General features: G+C 36.7%; 1 protein-coding gene across 1 annotated transcript; it reads left to right on the top strand.

Annotated features, from left to right (window-relative positions):
* The first annotated feature begins 1,157 nt into the window (after positions 1-1,157).
* Positions 1,158-4,035, top strand: LOC107761204 (peroxidase 47). Its single transcript, XM_016579396.2, has 4 exons — positions 1,158-1,458; positions 1,864-2,055; positions 2,989-3,151; positions 3,536-4,035. Exons 1-4 carry the CDS (start codon positions 1,225-1,227, stop codon positions 3,931-3,933), a joined length of 987 nt encoding a protein of 328 aa, XP_016434882.1. The 5' UTR covers positions 1,158-1,224; the 3' UTR covers positions 3,934-4,035.
* The last annotated feature ends 15,482 nt before the right edge of the window (positions 4,036-19,517 follow it).

The following is a 19,517-nucleotide window of genomic DNA, read 5'->3' as shown; positions in this document are numbered from 1 at the left end:
CGAATCCGCTGATTGTAGGATTCCAACCTTTTCCGATTTGCTGTTTTGCTCGACATCCTAATGATTTTGCTCCCTCCCTCTAGCCTGCGATTTCCTAGTCATCTTCATCTTCCACTGATAGGAGAGCTCAATATTCTAGAGAGAGAAAGTTTAAACTTCCATAACAATCGCATGTATATACATTAACTCTAAGAAAAATTTAGTCTAAAATCATATTTGAGTTACAAAAATATATTTTGGTAATTCGTAAAAGATATCATTTTTCGGGAATCTTTTACATGTAATTTTTCAGAAAATGAGAGAAAACAAGGATCATATTATAGAAAAGAACCTAAATTGTAAATTGATATGAAGTTCCTAACATTAGGACTTCTTTTTTACTTTTCTTAAAGAGAACTCTTAACCGACATTGTGTCTTTTCTCTTTTTTTTTAACCCATCTGGATGACCCAAATCATTTCCTCCAATAATGTATTTTTGTGTAAATCTCATTGGTATATATTTATAGTTTCCCATAATAATATCGGTGATGACTTTCCTTCATGCCCTCAACTTTTGTCTTACAAAGAACTATCCGTGAGAACGATAGAGTTAGAATTTTAATATGGTATTAATACAAATTCTCTAGTAAAACAATTCAAATATGCGTACGTACTTAGGTAGATTATTGAAGTTTAGAAGGAAATTTTGGTGAGACGGCTTTCATAAACGTATCCCATATCCTTCCAAACTTAATATTAAAATTTAAAATGATAATCTTACTGAACCGAAATATTTTGTGTCAATTCCAATTCAGAATTGAACTCATCTCCGTTCTAGGAAGCCTCTTGAAGTCTGAGGAAAGAAGGAATGATTTAATTATTAATTTAAAACTTTTAATGACACCAAATACCTAAGAATTAATGCAACATGAATATTTTCTTTATTAGCAATACTTTTGTCCCACTAATTTTAAAACGTATAACGTGTCAATAATGAACATGCAATCAGCACTTTAATCAACATGCACTTAAAATTATCATAATACTGACTTTTGTTTTGTAAGGTGGAGAGATGAATTATGGACCACTATTTCCAACTTTTTTCCAATTTTTTAAAATGGCTAATTGCATGTGCGTAGTCCTTTTGTACTTGTATATATAGCATCCATTTGTTATCAACTCCAAAATGATCAATCACTTAATATATATCGTGTATAAAACACCTAAAGGGCTAGTTATAAGAAATGGGAAAGTATGAGTTGTTAATGGTGATATTGTCGATGGATATAATAGTGAGTGGAGGGAGGTTTGATGGAGGAGGATATGGGTTCGTAGATGGTCTGAGAATGGAATACTACATGATGAGTTGCCCATTTGCAGAGGGAATAGTGAAAAACACTGTCAATAGGCATTTGCAAGCTGATCCCACTCTTGCTGCTGCCCTTGTTAGGATGCACTTCCATGATTGCTTCGTTCAAGTTACTTCTAATTCTCTCTCTTTCTATATTATCATCTGCATGTCTTCTTTTTGGAGAATCACTTTTATTTTATCGTCTAGCTATAAAAGATTTCTTACCAGTTCTTCACATGCAGATGCATAGTTTCTAAATGGAAATAGCTAGTAAGACGTACGTCTGACCTTTTTAATAAATAGAGAACTAAGTAATTTCTCACTCTAGTGTACAATAATATACCGTTACGTCCATGCATGAGACGTGAGATTTGTGTTCAGTCTATATATGTAGTAACAACATTTTTTACATATTAGTATTATTTTACTTAGTTATTTTTTTATCATTAAAGCAAGGTTATCCGAAATTATTTTTCTTCCGAACACTTATTTTCTTCTTACATAAATTGCTTTGGTGTTTGATGGAAAATAGGGATGTGATGCATCTGTGTTGATAGATTCAACAAAGGGTGGTAACGCAGCAGAAAAGGACTCGCCAGCAAATTTGAGCTTGAGAGGCTATGAAATCATTGATGAAGCCAAGGAAGAGCTCGAAAATCAATGCCCTGGAGTCGTCTCTTGTGCTGATATTCTTGCCATGGCTGCTAGGGATGCTGTCTTCTTTGTAAGATAGATACATTATACGGAAAAAGGTCAAAACTGCGCTTGAACTAGTGGCCAAGGGCTAAATATAGCCTCCGTCCACCTATCCATCCAAAAATGCCCTCAACGTTATCTTTTCGGTTCATTTCTGCCCTTATGGCTAACGGTCAACTTGAATTTTTTTTAATAATTATTTAAATTCCATGTTTCATTTTATTATAGGTCCAATTCAATAAAATAAATGAAAAGGGCCAAAATTGCCCTTGAACTATTGCCCTGAGTTAATACAACTTCCGACCATCTATGGGTTAAAAAATATCCAATTTTCTAACTTACTCGATTCAATCCCTACCCGCCGCAAAAACATGAAATCTCATCGGAAAAATTATTTTTCGGCCATTTTCATTTTACTTCCTTCCTCTTCTTTATTCTTTTTAATATTAAATAGATCTTAGTATAACAAGGAATAAAGAAGAGGGAGAACGAAAAATGAAAATGGTCGAATAAAATAATTTTTCCGATGAGATTTTATGTTTTTCGGGCAGATTAGTGATTGGGTCGAGTAAGTTAGGAAACCGGGTATTTTTGAACCAATAGGTGGACAGAGTTTATATTTAGCCGTGACCAATAGTTCATGAGGGCAATTTTGGCCCTTTTTCATTTACTTAATTGGATTGGACCAATAATAAATGACGTGAAATTTAAATAAAAATTTTAATTGAAGTTGACAGTTAGTCATAAAGGCATAAATGAGCCGAAAAGATAATGTTGGGGTTATTTTTGGACCGATAAGTAGACGGAGGATATATTTAGCCCTTGGGTAATAGTTCAGAGAGTTTTAACCCTTTTCCGTACATTATAGTATGATATTATTAGATAGATAGATACATTATATTATGATATTCATAGATCTCTTACAATTCTATTGGAATATTGAATAATAATGTTATGATAGGCTGGAGGTCCGGTGTATGACATACCAAAAGGAAGAAAAGATGGAAGAAGGTCAAGAATAGAAGACACAATCAATCTGCCTTCCCCTACTCTCAATAGTTCTGAGCTTATCAGAATATTTGCCCAACATGGTTTCAGTGCTCAAGATATGGTGGCCTTATCAGGTACAATAAAATATTCTTAATGCTTCTTCACTAATGTCATGCATATCAGGCGCGCTTGCTTTTGTTTTTGTCCCATTTGTCCTCTATCACAAGCTCACAACTAGATCTGTCTTGGTAAATCTTCACTCCCCTGATTATTATTACTAAAAAGAAATTGGGTCAAAATTATCAATCTATTATCCCAAATTGAGTAACTTTATTCCGTTTAATATATTACCTCGCTACTAGAGAAAAGTCTCGATATTGTCCTTGATCCCTAACGGGGCTCATATCTAAGAGTAATTGTAAATCCTCGTCAAAATTGAGGGATATATTTGGACATTTTCTGCCAAGAATTTGGACATGTGGAAGTCCACCAATTTTAATAAAGTGTATTATCTGTAGGCGCACATACACTGGGAGTGGCAAGATGCTCATCATTCAAGCACAGATTGAGTAACTTTGACTCCACACATGATGTGGATCCAACTTTGGACGCCCAATTTGCAAAGACTCTGTCCAAAACATGCGGTGGTGGAGACAAGTCTGAGCAGGCCTTTGACACCACAAAGAACGATTTTGACAACGACTACTTTAATGCACTGCAAAGGAAGAGTGGTGTCCTTTTCTCTGATCAAACACTTTACAATAGCCCAAGGACTAGGGGGATTGTGAATGGTTATGCCTTTAATCAAGCCATGTTCTTCCTTGATTTCCAACAAGCCATGGTTAAAATGGGTTTACTTGATGTCAAAGAAGGGTCCAGCGGGGAAGTACGCAGCAACTGCCGTATCATCAATTGATATTATTATTGGTATAGATGTAATGTTGGTTGTCTGTTTGGTCCATAATATGTATGTTCTGTTGTTAATATAGACAACTGAAATTTCTCTCTGCTTTAACAATATGTGGGTTTCAAAAGGAAAATTGAGTTTGTATCTCAGAGAATAAAATTAATGTGAAATAGTCTTAAGGAAAAAGTTCCACTATGATCACAAAACAATCTTTTCACTTTTGCCGGAAAAAATAAAAAGAAAAGAAAAGAAGACCAACATGAATTCATCTGGCTCTACCTTCCACCCGAGTCTAAGCCTTGCCAATAGCAAAGTCGAACGGGTTTTAAAATCACTATTAGAAAACTGCCAAAAACGTTCATGAAAACCGATCGAAACTGCTCGGAAACATTGGAAAAGCGACCGATTTTCGATCGATTTTAATTCGTCGAAATAAAATTGATCGGTAAATGAAAGCAACCACAGTTGGTCGAAATTTCCGACCGAAATCGGTCAGTCTCTTCAACCAAGAGTTACCACTTTATCTGGCATATTTATTGAAACATTAAATATACCGACGAAATTGGTTGATAATTCTTAAATTAATTTTATTTAATGTTTAAAAAAGCGACTGATATCTGTCGGAAATTTATAATCAGATAATTTTGCATTTATTTTAAAAGTTTACTATATCGATCGATATCGGTCGGAATTGTTAAAATATAAATAAATAAATAAAATATTATTTCTAACCGAAGTTGGTCGGTAATTTCAAATTTCTACAAATTACACATTGAAATTACCGATCGAAGTCGGTCATTAATTATGAATTTTTGGGTTTTTAATATGAGCATTCCAACCGATATCGGTCGGAAATCGGTCGGTTTTTTGGGAAAAAACCCTGGCACAATATGTCTGTTTTTAAACTATATCACCTGCCAATTACGTCTCACAACCATCCTATAGTGGCATCACTACATTGATGCCATTCAACCACAATTAAACATTATAACATAGCCAACAACAATAATTAAACAACAACAACAACAACGTCAACAACAATTAACCAACAACACTAACAACAACAACAATACAAATGTTCAATAACAAAAGAATATCAATAATACAAAGATCATTCAAAACTATGCCAACTAAATTTTCACAAGTTCAAGACTTTGTTTAGCAATACACACCATTCAAGGAGTGTTTTGTACTGCATCATCATCGTCTCCACTACTAGAAGCTTCATCATCGGCACGGTTTGAAGGATCACGATAAGAAAGAGTAGCATCTGGAATGACCTATCAAGTGCCTCGCCCTAGGCGGAAGTCCTTATACCTTGCAATCCAACCAGGTAGGATCTAAATGATCTCTCTGGAAGGATGTACACTATCCCTTTTTTAGGACCACCGACAACATCCAACAAAATCTTTTATGCTTTTTCGTCTAAAATAGAAGGTGGGTCGCCCTACTCATTCGGTGGCAATCTCTGACTATACTCCTCCACAGTAGTCTTATAGCGACCCTTTATTTAGAAGATAGTAAATTAATATTAACTATATAATATTATAAATATTAATTTTTATTTATAGTAGTTATGAAACTTACATGGGTAGTCTCCACCCGATCCTCGACCCATCTACTTAGATCTGTTGGTGTCTTCTTCTTACGGATGTGAGTCCCCATGAAGAACTCATTATGAGTCACCTTCCTCCATATTGTTTTTCCTAAAAATATGATAAAACATGTTAACTAAATTAAAATAAATATAGTTCGATAAAAATAGATTTAAATGCTTTAAGGAATTACCAGTAGTCTCCCCGCATTTCCTATGCTCCTTGCACCCATACAGTGCAAAGAGCCATCCTTCTCAGATGCTCGGGCCTTCTTTCTCTAATCACTCTTCTTCTCAAAATTCTCAGTGGCCCACTGCCTCAGTAGATCCTCCCATAAATGCGGTAGAACCCAGGAAGGCTTCTTGTTTTTCTTCCAAGTAGAATAGAAGGAATCAGCTAGTCTCTTACTACATTTGAACTCAAAATTTATAAGAATTGCACTGTTATGTCGTCCTCCCATGCACACTTAGTCTGCAAATGAAGTGTGTAACATTAAATGAAAATATTATTAATATAACGCTTAAATAGATAAGAATTATATTAAAACCTTAAATTGGTTAAAAATCTGCTCCACGAGCTCCAGTGGAATATTACTCCAAATCTCATATGGTGCATCACACAACCGGTCAAGAGCTTTAATGATTATTTTTGTAGTCTCATGAATAGGTAAGAACCTGCAATATAGCAATTATATTAAGTAAACAAGAATAACTATTATAATTCAGTAAAAACAAAGAAGTAATAAATAATTTTACCCATTGCCCTCAGGCCTGATGATCATCCTATGATAACGATCATACTGCACTGCATCTGGATCATCATCCTCATGTGTATCTGAAGTGTTCATAGAAGGGGAGGCATCTGGCTCAGAGCTACTATCTTGAAGGCGAAGTCTTTAAATGCTAGGAGACGCACTCCGTCATAGGGAGACGGGGTCGCTGATAAAGATGGATACGATCTAGACTCCTGTTGCGATCCAGACCCCTGCTGCGATTTGGATGGATGTAATCTAAATGGATGCGATCTAGCTGGTGGTGAATCTAATGGTATGCTATAATCTCGTGTTTTAGTCGCTTATTGTACTCTAATTCAATGTACTTTACTTGTGTTTGAGCTTAATTGCTAGTGTTTTGAAATTATTGTGTGTTTTATGTGTTGTAGGAGTGATTCAAAGTTATGTAGATGTTATGAAATTAATTCGTGCTATTTGGAGCTTTGAAGTCTGAGTAAAAGCCCAAAGAATTAAACCCGGATCGCATTAATCAAGCAAAAAGCCAAGATCTAAGGATTGTACACAACCACAACGCATGGGGTGGTGCATTGGGCGTTGTGGCTGTGCATTTTTTCTACCTGATGACTTTTACATGCTCCCTAATAACCCCCACAAGGGTCATGTGTGGCGCATTGCCCCATGCGGCATGCTTGTGAAATTTTTCCAGAGCGATTTTCCTATTTCGGCTAGAAAAAAGGTGGTTTCGTCTGGGCCCGACCCTACTTGGTATAAATACATGAAAAATGTTATTTTCTGGACTTTTGACATATTTTAGACCTTAGAAAGCTAAGGAGGAGTTGGAAGAGCAAAAGCACAAGGATTTCATCATTCCTTCCTTACTCAAGACCTGAGTTTGGATTGAATTTATATTTTCCTATACTCTTATTATATTTGTGATGAATTACTCCATGTCTATGGAGTAGTTCTCTTTAGGGTTTGATGGATTTGGTGTATTGATATTTGTTTGTGGATTACTCTAGTTTTATGTATTGAAGCGTTTTGGATGATTTAATTGTTGCATCAATATTCACTTGTTCATGTAATCGAGAGAGGCATAACTTGTGATATTTGTGCATTATATTGTTGGTTGAGTTCATTAATTCTTCTTAGTAATCGAAAGAAGCTAGTTGAACCATTGATTAAGCCTAGTTAGGAGGATAATCAAGAGAAGTTCTCCTAAATACCAATCCCCTACGCATTTTTGCTTATCTTCACAGAGCTTCAATTAGTTCACCTCGTGAGGTTGAGACTTAATCGAGAGACGAGTTTCTACTAAACGTTTGAACTAATAATTGAGTGAATTTGAGAGACTCAATTGAACATTAGAAGTGTATCTAGAGTTAGTGATAAGTTATGGTACTTTGAGTTTTGATGATTTGCCAAACAGTCTTGAGGAACCAGTTGTGATCAGCTCCTTACGTTTGGTTCTCATGGGGAATATGGCTTATTCATAGGGGGAACAATGTGGAGATCTAGTTCTCAGGGGGAATATCAATTCTAAGTTTGTCATCATCAAAAAGGGGGAAATGGATAGGTTACAAGTACCTTGGGCATAAGTACTTTACTTTATGTTTTGATGAGCTAACAAACTTACCATCCAGAACCAGATAAGGAAGCTGTTACACACTTACAAGACCTTGAGATCACAAAGTTCCAGGTTGGGATCCAACCCTTGGGATAGTAAGGTGAATGCTATTACTGAATTAAAGGACTTGCAGGAGCTGACCATAGAAGAGCTAGTTGGAAATCTGAAGACCTACGAGATGAAGAGGAAGATAGACAGTGAAAGGAATAGCTGAGGGAACAGGACCCTACCAGTTCCCGAGGAGACTGTATGAAGTCAACTCTCCAGTAGGAAAGTTGCTGTCTGCACATGCTATTGTACAGGAATAATGCAATAGTCAACTTTTTGTGGAAGGCTTTTTACCTACCTTGCTTACATCATTGTAAGTGATGTCACACACGTATAAATAAAATCAAGGAAGGTAAAATAACTTACTTCATGAGAGAACTAGATAAAAGGACCTGAAGCATGCCTGGTACAATCATTCAAGTTAATCGACTCAAGATAATCTAGGCAGTGTGCCTTTAGACTCACAAGAACCAGATTAGGGACCTGATCCCTTGGTGTTCCCCTGACAGAAGTATAAGTCAACTATACAGCTTGAAAGTAACTACAGAAAGTGACTTCCTGCAACTGTACACGCAACAGTGCAGCAGTCACTTCCCATTGGGAAAAGACATGTACTAACCAAGATTTGACATCACCATTGTGATGTCTTTTGTAGTATAAACCTTGTGCAAGGCACAAGACATTCTTCTAGCACTTGTAAAATTAAAAAGAAGACATTCTCTCAAGTGCTTGCCACAACCTCTCTCAAGAACAAAGCTGCTGCAACCTCAAGGACCGGATCCAAGATTGAAGATATCTTAAGTCCTTAGGTTTGTTGAGTCTTTGTTATTTGTTTTTCATTTGTAACTCTTATCTTGCTTTCTTAGAAGCTGTGTTTTAGGAAACCCAAAATCACAAATCCTCTATGTTTGTGTGTTGGCTAGAGTTAGTCGAGTTGTAAAGCCTTTGTAATAGAGTTATTATAAAGTGGCTTGTAATAGTGTTATTACAAGTTAGAGTGATTAAAGTCTTTGTAATAGATTTATTACAAAGTGGCTTGTGGTGAGAGTATCACAAGTTAGTTAAAGTCTTTGTAACTAGAGAGTCACAAAGTAGTTTGTGGTGAGAGTACCACAAGTTAGTTGAGTTGAATCATTTGTAATAGAGTCATTACAAAGTGGCTTGTGATAGGTGTTTACAAGTTAGTGAAGTTAAAAGCCTACAAGTGTAGGTCGTGGTTTTTGCCCCTTGAATTGGGATTTTTCCACATAAAAATCCTCTGTGTTCTTTACTTATTGCCGAGCTACTGTGGGAACAATTAGAGAACCTGATTCCCTATACTGGTTGGCTTTACAGTCTGTTGCTTACAGTGAGAATTTATAGAGAATCTGGTTCTCTAAATAGTGGGACCTTATCCTGTGTTTCATTTACATACTTGTTTAGTAGTTAGCACTATAGGAACTGATATAGGACCAGATATCTATACCCAATTTTTTCATATATATATTAAATATGCATAAATACCTTCAAAATACCTTATATATATATATATATATATATATATATATATATATATATATATATATATATAAGCATGCACAAGGTTTTTATAATTTTTTCCATAATTTTAAGAATTTAAATTGATTTATTTTCTCCCCTGTTATTCATAAAATTCCCAGTAATTATTTCCAAAATTATTGTTATGATGATTTATTCATCTAATTTATATACTTATGCCAAAATATGGCTAATATATTGTTTATGCATTCTTATAATTACATTTAATATTTTTTAAGCTAAATTGCATATAATTGCAATGTAGCCCATTTTAATGTATAACTATATTTTATATGTGTATAATTGGCCCTTATATTTTTAATATGATAGTTACATATTTTCAATCATTTTGGTATAGAAAAAATTATTTTCAAAAAATTATGTTTAATTTATTATAATTAAAATAGGGAAAATTGGCTATTTAATTTATAGCCAAATTTGGCTTTCGATTTTAGCCAAATTGAACCCACTTCCCAGCCTAATTTCCTACCCAATTAACCCGACCCATACCCTATAAACTCCTACCCAAACCAGGAACCCGTCTACCCGGTCAAATCCTGACCGTTGATCCCCTAGATCAACGGTCCAAACGAGTCCCTTCCTTTTTTAATCCTAAAGACCACTAAACCTATCTCATTTCTGATATTCCGCCGCCCTCAAACTCTCTCATCTCCTCTCTTCTCTTAACCTAACCGTAATCCCCTTCACTCGCCGTCTCCCTCTCCGATCATCTCCGGCGACCACCTGTCAACCCCAAGCCTCCAATGGTCCCTCTATCGCCTTGCTCATCATCTCTGAGGCCTTCAAGGGCCCTGGGCCATGACGATTTGTGTCTAGGGTTTCTATTTTGATTATTCATGGCTTCTCCGGTGTGATTTTGGGCAAAATCACACCATACTTGTTACAATCTTTGAAGTTTATAGCAGGTTCTTCCGTTTCTATTTGGGTTTCCTTTAAAACCCTAACTTTCATTTGTATCTCTCTGATCTGTGCTCTTTTTAACGATTTAAGTTTGTTTCTTTTTATGTTTTACACTATTCTCAAACTTCTTTTGAAAAAAACCATCAATTTTAAGTCGTTTTTACTTTCTTTAAAGTTAGGGTTTCTCGGAGTTTCTTCAAACACTTGTTTAAACTGATTTTTCTTTATGGTTGCACCTCTTTCCTTGCATGTCTTGACTGATTCTATGTTCTTACTGCTTTTTAACTCGCCTATGTTATAAGCCCTATTTTTTAGATCTTCTTTGTTTTGATTCTTTGTGTTAGCATGACTACTCGACTATTTGTTAAGTTTTTGTAGTTACCACGCTTTGAATGGGTTTTTAATGAGTTTTAGCCTACTTGTATGACCTCTGTGTGATTGTATTCATCTTGATTTGTTCATCTATTGCCTCTTTCTGTCAATATTGCTGACCTTGCCTATTTGCTACGTTTGTTTGTCCTTCTCTATTTATATGTTGAAGTATAGAATCATAACCCTCTCTTGATTCGATTCTGATTTCCTTAATTGATGGTTTGGTTGAAAGATTTTCTTTTAAAACCCTAAAATTCTGCCTCGTCTGTTTAAATTGACTTATTCCATTACTTTATTTGTTGTGGTACTTCATTCTTACTGAATCCTTTCCTTAATTAGAGTTTCCTGAACCTAGTCCTAATTGACTACTCTATGCTTACTGAACTTTGATTCTTTCCTTATTAGTCATGTACTGATTTTTCTTGCCTTATATGATACTAGTTCTTACCGTTTGATTTGATTCCCTTAACTTAAGGAGTACTTGCTTGATTTCTGACTAACTGATTCTGAGTTCCTTAATTAACATGCTACTATAATTCTTACCTTATTTTACTACCTATTTTCCAACTATAAATACTCTAGTCTTTCATTAACACAAAAACACGAACACTTGGTTTCAAAAACTATCTCTCTTACTAAAAAAATCTCTCTACTCTCTCTTGTGCTAGTTGCTACTGTTAGCCGACTGCAAGCAAAGGCTAACCATTTGTGCTCTTTGTTCTTTTATTCTGCTTACTCTCCTCTTCACTAGTATGTCCTAGTTTCAATTTAAAGTTCCAACAACAACATGCTTCTTCTATTGTTTCAGTTTCTCTTATTTCTGGTTTGCTTCTATTTGTGGTTCTGTTGTGAAATTTGTAGTTAAGAGTTACATTATCAGCATGCTATTATGTCTTCCCCTTCCTTTAAATTAGTACATTCCCCTTATGTGTGTTTCTGAGCATGCCTTACCAATTGTCTCTTACTTGTTGTATACTTACCATCCTATATCCCATGGATCCCTAAATCCCTATCACCCCTCTATGTGTTTATGTTCTTCATGACTGGTTCTGTGACTATGCCAGTGTCAGTTGTTTCTGAGCATGTCTAAACCAGTCCTAAGAACTTTGATGGGTTATGTGTTTACAATCAAATGTTCTATGTGTCCCAAACCCCTTGCTTCTACGTGTGACTACTAAATTCACTTGGTTCTGTGAGCTAGCTGTGTATGATCCTATCCTAAGGTGCTTGAACTTTGTTTATTATTACAATCTCCTTTTCAAACAATCTCTGTTGCTTTACTAAATTACTTTCTAAACAGACTTTCTAATACAGTCTTTTTCTAAACCTTTTTCAACTTGTGTCCTTCACTTTCTCTTTACTCTTAGTCAATATGTTCTTCCCCCTTTAGTATGTTTACTGCCTTGGGATCCTTTTGAGAACCCTCTGAACTCTGGTATACTGAGGCTGGCCTTTCCACACTGCACTTGTTCAATTCTTTGGTTACTAAGTCTAGGTGTAAGTACTACCCGGGATCCTTGAGATCCTTAGGGAACTTTGTGCACCTAGACTCTGATTTTGTCTATGGAACTGAGGCTTATGATACCATTGGAGGCTTTGAAAAACCTAGGCCTAATTGAAGGTTCCCTATAAAATAGCTTCTTGATTTTATATTTCACTTACGTAATTCATTCATTGGCTTGTAATAATTTGTAAATAGATATTTGAGGTATTTAGTAAAAGGATGGGTAGATGCATACTTTCTGGGTAATACGGGTAGAAATCCTGCTCTTAGGACATTATTTTTAAAGTCTGATTGCTTGCCTAAATAGAAAACATGCCCATAGGTTTGCTCTTTAATCTGATTGCTTTGCCTAATAGAAATCATGTCCATAGGATTTCACTTTTAAGTATGTTAGCATCAAGTAGAAACCATGTCTATAAGGTTTGACACTCGGTCATATTTAGAAACCATGCATATAGGTCCCAAACAATCATGTCTTAAAATCAGTTCAATAATAGATGTCATGCCTATAGGACTTAATTCCAACTTTCAGTTACAACGAGTGTTTATGTATGTTTTATGCCTTCAAATCATTAACCATCAGTAATACGCTTAAATATCATGCCTATAAGGATCCATACTCGAAATTATGTCTAATTTAGTCTAATAATCAGCTTGATCACGCCTAGTTCGTTTACTGAATTAGTCTTAAGCATTTCCTAGAACAAGTTCTTTCAAATTGCCTCAATTTCGTTAGATATCATGCTTATAGGTATCCATTTCAAAACCTGCTTTGTTTATGTATTAATATAGACAACCAGTATTCTGCATATAAGCAAGCCTTAGGGCATTTTCAAAATTTGCATTCCTCTGAAACTCTCTCTGTCGCTTAACGTTTCTGATCCTAACAGGCTTTTAAAAGAGTCCCTAGGCAACTACTAGGGTATAACTTCTGTGTCTGAAAAGTTTTTGTCTGTTTCTGCATATTCGCTTGGATATCCTACTTTAGGACATTGATTAATAAAAGACATTAACTGTGTTTGAGCCGTGCTGCTTGTGTGTTTGTTTGAGGAGGAAATTCTGAGCCTCTTAATTGCTCCCATTATGTGAAAGTCCTAAATGTTTTAATTGTCGCCTTAGAATTTTTGCCTTTCTAAACCTTAGGGGTACGTCTTGAACTACCTATAGGTAGAGGTCCTAACTCCCTCCAGGACCATTAAGAAGGGACGGGTAACAGCAAACAATAGGACTCATTGACCAAACACTCGCTTTGCATGACCAATAAGGGGATGTGAAGGGTAGACATGGGATATGATGACTACGCATTAATGTCACGTGTAGCCCCTCATTGAGGAGTGTTTACCGGACATTGCGTGGGGTGATCATATAGGATAACCAACCTAGGACCCCTCCTAACCAAATCCTCTCTTTATTTAAGCCTTTTGTTTTTACAACTTGTTCAAACCTTTATCTTATTACTTGATTTATCTAACGTGTTTTACTTGCAACTTGTTTGATTCAACTGTTTATCTAAAGTTCGGTCGGGACCCACAGTTGTGGACCAAGAGGGGTGCCTAACACCTTCCCCTCGGGGTTACTTCGAGCCCTTACCCTAATCTCTGGTAATGCAAACCAACCCAAGAGTTAATCGCTCTAGGTGCCCTAACGCACCATAATCCGTTAGGTGGCGACTCTTCAAATACCTAATTCCCAAAAGGAAATGAGCCATTACACCCCATGAATGTCGAAACCCGGACTCCAAAAGGTAAAAGGAGGCGCGATATCATGGCGACTCTACTGGGGATATTTTTTAGGCTCTTACCATAACGAACTTGTCTTTTACAAATTAGTCCAAGCATGTTTATCCTGTACCCTGCTCCTTTATTTGAACTTAACTACCTATTTTAAGCATTTATGTTTCTTTTATTCATGAAACTGACTTGTCTCTTTGTTTTCCTTTTTCTGTAACTGCCTTTTTCAATTATTTAAATACTGTATTTATTTTTCCTACATGAAAATACTTGACTACATGTTATTAATTGTTGCATAAATCATGCTCCGCATCATATTCCACTCGTGCGTATCAAATACTATAGCAACGCTTTAATAAGTGGTTGCGCTCTTCTTATTTATTACCATAAAATTCGGAAAGGCTTATTTGCGGTAAAACCCAGTCAATCAGCGATACATCCGAAGGTTCCATGCCTTCCCCCTCAAGTTGTCCGCTTGAGGGTACCAGTCTAAAAACCCATAGAGCCCTTACTTTGTTTAAATTATGCATGCATCATGGTCAAACCTAGTCGGATCAGTTATGTTGTCCACATAATGATCCTTTAAAATAAGCCTTATCCAAAGTCCATTCGATTTTCCATAATCCCAACGGATGCAACCACATTCTGTGCATTAATTTGGAGAACTAAATGTCGATATGCTGATCATAAATGTGTAAATAGTCGAGTCCGGTGGGGGTACGGTCTAACCCTTTTGTTTTGCAGAAAAATGAGGCACGAGGTCCCCAGATTCGGTATGGTTAGCAACATCCTATCATTGCTGTTAGATTGGTGGGAAGATCTTCCCTCAAGTGACAAGAAGCATGTGAAAAAGTACCTCGGTAACTTGCCTTACCTACTAGATATTGAACCAAACAACAAATTGATCGAGGCTGCCACCCTATTCTGGGATAGTGAAAGAGTTGTATTCCATTTCGGTGACATAAAGATGGCACCGCTTATAGAGGAAATAGGAGGACTTGTAGGGTTGACTTGGGACAGTCCTAGGCTTTTGGTGCAAGAAAACCATACGGGCAGGGGATTTTTTAAGATGATGGGGCTGGAAAAAGAATGTCGACCTAGTGTGCTTGAAGGACTCCTACATACCTTTCGAATATCTGTACGAGAGGTATGGCCATAGCAAGTCTTTTTGCACTTACCATGATGAGATCGCCCATACTTCATTGGGTCACATCCACTGCAGAGTGTCACACCTCCTTTTTGCGCGCCCGGCCCCGAAGGGTTAAAATGCGCGGGTGGAGTTTTTTCCAATTTAAGTGACAATATTCGAAATGGGATTATTTATTTAATTCAGAGTCGCCACTTGGGAAAGGTTTGGCTTTTGGTGTCCCAAGTCACCGGTTTATCTTGAATCCCAAATCGAGGAAATTTTCGACTTTTCCAAATGAAGTCTGCGAACCAGAAATTCTAAGTAAGGAATTCTGTTGACCCGAGGGAAGGTGTTAGGCACCCTCGAATCCCGTGGTTCTAGCACGGTCGCTTAAATTGTTATAATGGCTAAATATCTGATTTAAATACATGTTGTGACTTATGTGCTTTTATTAAGTTTTAACCGCTTTTATTATTATCATTTATTTTACAGAATTGCAACGTCGTGAAAATGCATCTCGAACCACGTCACAATCAATGCACCCGTGATTGTCGACACATTTGGACTTCGTTGAGATTTGGATTTGGGTCACATCAATGTGCACCCGAATTTAAGAATGTGATTTAATTAAGCCGCGCCAACAGAGTCTAACGCGTTATTATCTTTGTAGAAGGCCATGAAATTTATTAAATGGCCTATCTTGAATTCTAAATAATTATCATCAGTTGTTGAGGGCCCCGCAATTGTTTTTTTTTATTTGGCGAGGCTTGTCTTATTATTTTTAGAAGGGTATCCTACAGTGACTACATTTCTATTATTTTTATTTCCAGAGATAGAAGAAAGGAAAGTGTGTGTGCTAATTGAAGTATATACTTCAGCTTAAACCAAACTCCTGTCAATTTTGATTGATTACTTTAAAAGTAAAAAAAAAAAGACGTCATGCCTTTTACGAAAATGATTTGGTCGAATAAAAGATTACATATGAGATAAATGAAATGCAATACTTAATCCGAACATTTCTTAATTTGAACTTAACTGAACTTGTTTGAACTAGGTTAAAGGATAACTGGCGAAGTAAAATGTTTTAATTTGACAAGGAATCATATACGAGTTAGCGAAATACAACGTTTAATCTGAGCATTTCTTGTATTGAACTTAACCAAACTTATATGGACTAGTCTTACTAAAAAAAACTAAATGAAACCGAAAATAGTATTGTGTAAAGTCGAAATATGCATACTTATACTAACAGACAATTGTCAAGCTCAAATACAAAGGGGTGAAACTCAGTCGGCTATCAGTATACTCTTTTGAACTATTGAAACATAAGCTAAATCAATTTCCACAAGGCCTGTTAATGTACTATGAATATTACAGCAAATGCTTGAACTTCTTCAACCTTTTTCATTTCATGCTTTCAAACTGTTCCAATTACATCAATATGGGACTTGAAATGTGTACCTGAAAATGCTGAAAGTGCAAAGGAGAAGAAGAAGAAGATGGTAATCAGCAGCAACAAAAAGGAGAATTAACAGTAGCAGCAGGACAAAAATGCAGCAGCAATAGCGAGCAAGATAGCAGCAGCAATCAGAACAGCACAACAGAAAGGATTCTGTTGCGAGATGGAACTAGAGTTGAAGGAGAAACAACTCGATGAAACAGCACACAGTGTGATACTCCAGACAGTCCAATTCCGGAATATACCAAATGCAGCAGAACACTAACAATAATCTCGATTGAAATTTAGAAGAAAGAACACTGCCTAACGTATTGACAATAAATGAACTTCAGACAAACAAGACCAAGTTTCTGATTTCTTAATCTGTTTTCTCTCTTTCTTGCTCTCTTTCTATTCCTGTCAACTCTCTCTCTTTTCTTTCTATCTTCACAGTGTGTGTGTGTTTCTTTTTCTAATCCCTCTTCAGAAAATCCAGTCCCCCTCCTTAAACTCCTCACCTCCCCCTCTTATAGGCCTCAACACTATCCCTTTTAAACAGCCTGTTCAGACTATTACCATACCCCTCCCATGTGCCTTTAAACTTTTCAGTTCCACTTTAGTTAATTAGGTATAAAAACCCCATCATTCCCTGGCAGATTTAGCTTTTCCATTTTATTTAACTAAAAGCAAGTATGGGCAGTAGGATATGTTGACAGCATATGCTGTCAAACCATTTTAAAATTAAACAAGGACCTTTATGCAGGCCACAGGTTGTGCACAAAGCACATGAGGTGCACCAATGCACATGAGGTGCACCAATGCAAATGTTGTGCAAGAGTGCACATGCCCTCCAATTCAGCATTTAAACCAAACATCCCTTTTACATTACTGATCCAAATCAACAGCTATAAGTAAACAAAATTGTTTCTCAATTGATTCAAAAAATGTTCGACAGAAGCAAATCGATTTGCTATGCTCAGACAGTTGAAACTAATTGACGACTCATGTCGACTCGACTATATTAGCATTAACGTACACAATCGTAGCCAAAAATCAGACATTCAGAAGTATGGGACACATGACTCGACTTATACTGATTAAAATAGAATGGTACTTCGAGGAATCAGTTAGTCAGTACAAATTGGAATACGACCAATACGCATGCCGTATCAGAATAGGAGGAGAAGGATTCAGACAAACACAGATGTTCAAACAAAGTGGACAAACAAAAGTTGATAAAAATTAAAACAAATATGAACAGTCTTTTAAAACAAATCATACGGACTAAAAACAAATAAAGGAAAAGAAAGCAGACTTACCTTAAAACTTGAAAAGTTTAACAGTTTGAACTTGGATTTGGACAAACTTTCTTAAGGCTGAATGGACTTTAATCGAAGTGTTTCTCAGATGAGAAACACTTTGATTGAAGTCCATTAGACCTTAATCTCTTCGGTTGAACCGGTATGAACCAGTGACGAAGGACACAAAACCTTTCAAACTTAGATCTGGGATTCAGGCTTCCCTGATCAGATTCGGACCAAACCAAGTATGGTTTGGTCACGAGGGGGTCTGGGGAGTATCTGGTGTGAAGCTAGGGTTGAACCGTGTAGATCGAGTTTCGACTCGAACCTTCAAATGAAGATTCGAGAAGGTGGGGAGGGATTCGAACTACAGGGTTAATGGATTCATGCTCAGGATGGCAAGGGGGTTCTAGGGTGTTAAGGGGAAGGTCACCGGCGTCCATGCCGCCGGTTTTCATGGTGGAGGATACAGGGGCGGCTCTAGGGTTTGATGGGGATGAGGTTGAAGACGGGAGCTGGGGTATCTGATGGGGGGCAGGGTAAGGTTATAGGCTTATATATGGAATAGGCGGCTGATCTCAGCCATCGGATTAACTGGAATCAATGGCTTGGATCTAAAGGCCTCGGGGAAACGATGTCGTTTCAACTAAAGGGGGTTCGGGTTGGTCCGGGTGGAAACGGGTCGGGTTCTGTTCGTGGGTATAGGAAATGTGATCTTGGCCGTTGATCAATTTGAGATCAACGGCCCAGATCAACCTGTACCAAAACGACGTCGTTTGGATTCTCTGGGCATCAGGTGGTGTTGGACCGGGCAGGCCTGGGTTTTGGGCTGTTTGTTTGGGCCAATTTTGTTAAAATTGGCCCAAGTCCGGGAGGGAAAGGGGTCCTTTCAATATATTTTTTTTCTTTTTTTTTTCTTTTTTTTTCTTATTTATTTTAAAACTAAGCCAAAAAATCAAATTAAAATTAAACACACACTCAATACAATTATTTGCACACACACTAAAATATTTCAAAACAGGTAAAGTTAATCAAAATAAAATCACGGACGAAGATGCCCATTCGTGATTTTCTTATTCAACGACCGGATTACGGTTCGAATTATGCAGGACACATATATTTTTTTGAATTTTGTTTTAATAAAGTAAATAAATAAAAATGGGCCGAAGTCACAAATAAATCAACAAGGTGCCGCCCAGAAATCCAAAATTTGTACAGCAGGGCCAATTATTATTTTTTATTTCCTTTTGGAGCGATTGTCGTGCGAAACAAAAATCACGTGCTCACAGCTGCCCCTCTTTGTTCGGAAACACGAAGAGTTTTCGTGCAAAGATAAAGTGAGCGTGTATGAGCGATTTTTGCCTATGGACCACTCCGTACGAAGCATTTTTGAAAGGTCTGACCGAATCTTGTTTCAAAGATTTCCTACATATCCTGGGCTAAACAGGAATCAGGTCAATGTAGTTCGGGAAGTTTTGGTAGCTGGGACTACCATGGGATGGCAATGCTTGCTGCTACTGCTGTTGCTGTTGTCACTGCTACGTCACTGACCGCCTTATTACAACCAAACGAAAATTGGAAACTGAACTAACTACTTATATGCATGTCAACTGCTAGTTACAAGATTCCTATCTATGATTCTTTTACGACTTGATCTTGGGT

This window comes from Nicotiana tabacum, chromosome 8 (genome assembly GCF_000715075.1).
Source record: "Nicotiana tabacum cultivar K326 chromosome 8, ASM71507v2, whole genome shotgun sequence".
NCBI lineage: Eukaryota > Viridiplantae > Streptophyta > Magnoliopsida > Solanales > Solanaceae > Nicotiana > Nicotiana tabacum.
This window is presented reverse-complemented; position numbering and strand designations above follow the sequence as displayed.

Coding starts and splice junctions, on each gene's coding strand:
- LOC107761204 (XM_016579396.2), top strand. CDS start 1,225: ATGGGAAAGTATGAGTTGTTAATGGTGATATTGTCGATGGATATAATA. Junction 1,459..1,863: donor TCCATGATTGCTTCGTTCAA/GTTACTTCTAAT, acceptor GATGGAAAATAG/GGATGTGATGCATCTGTGTT. Junction 3,152..3,535: donor AGATATGGTGGCCTTATCAG/GTACAATAAAAT, acceptor TATTATCTGTAG/GCGCACATACACTGGGAGTG.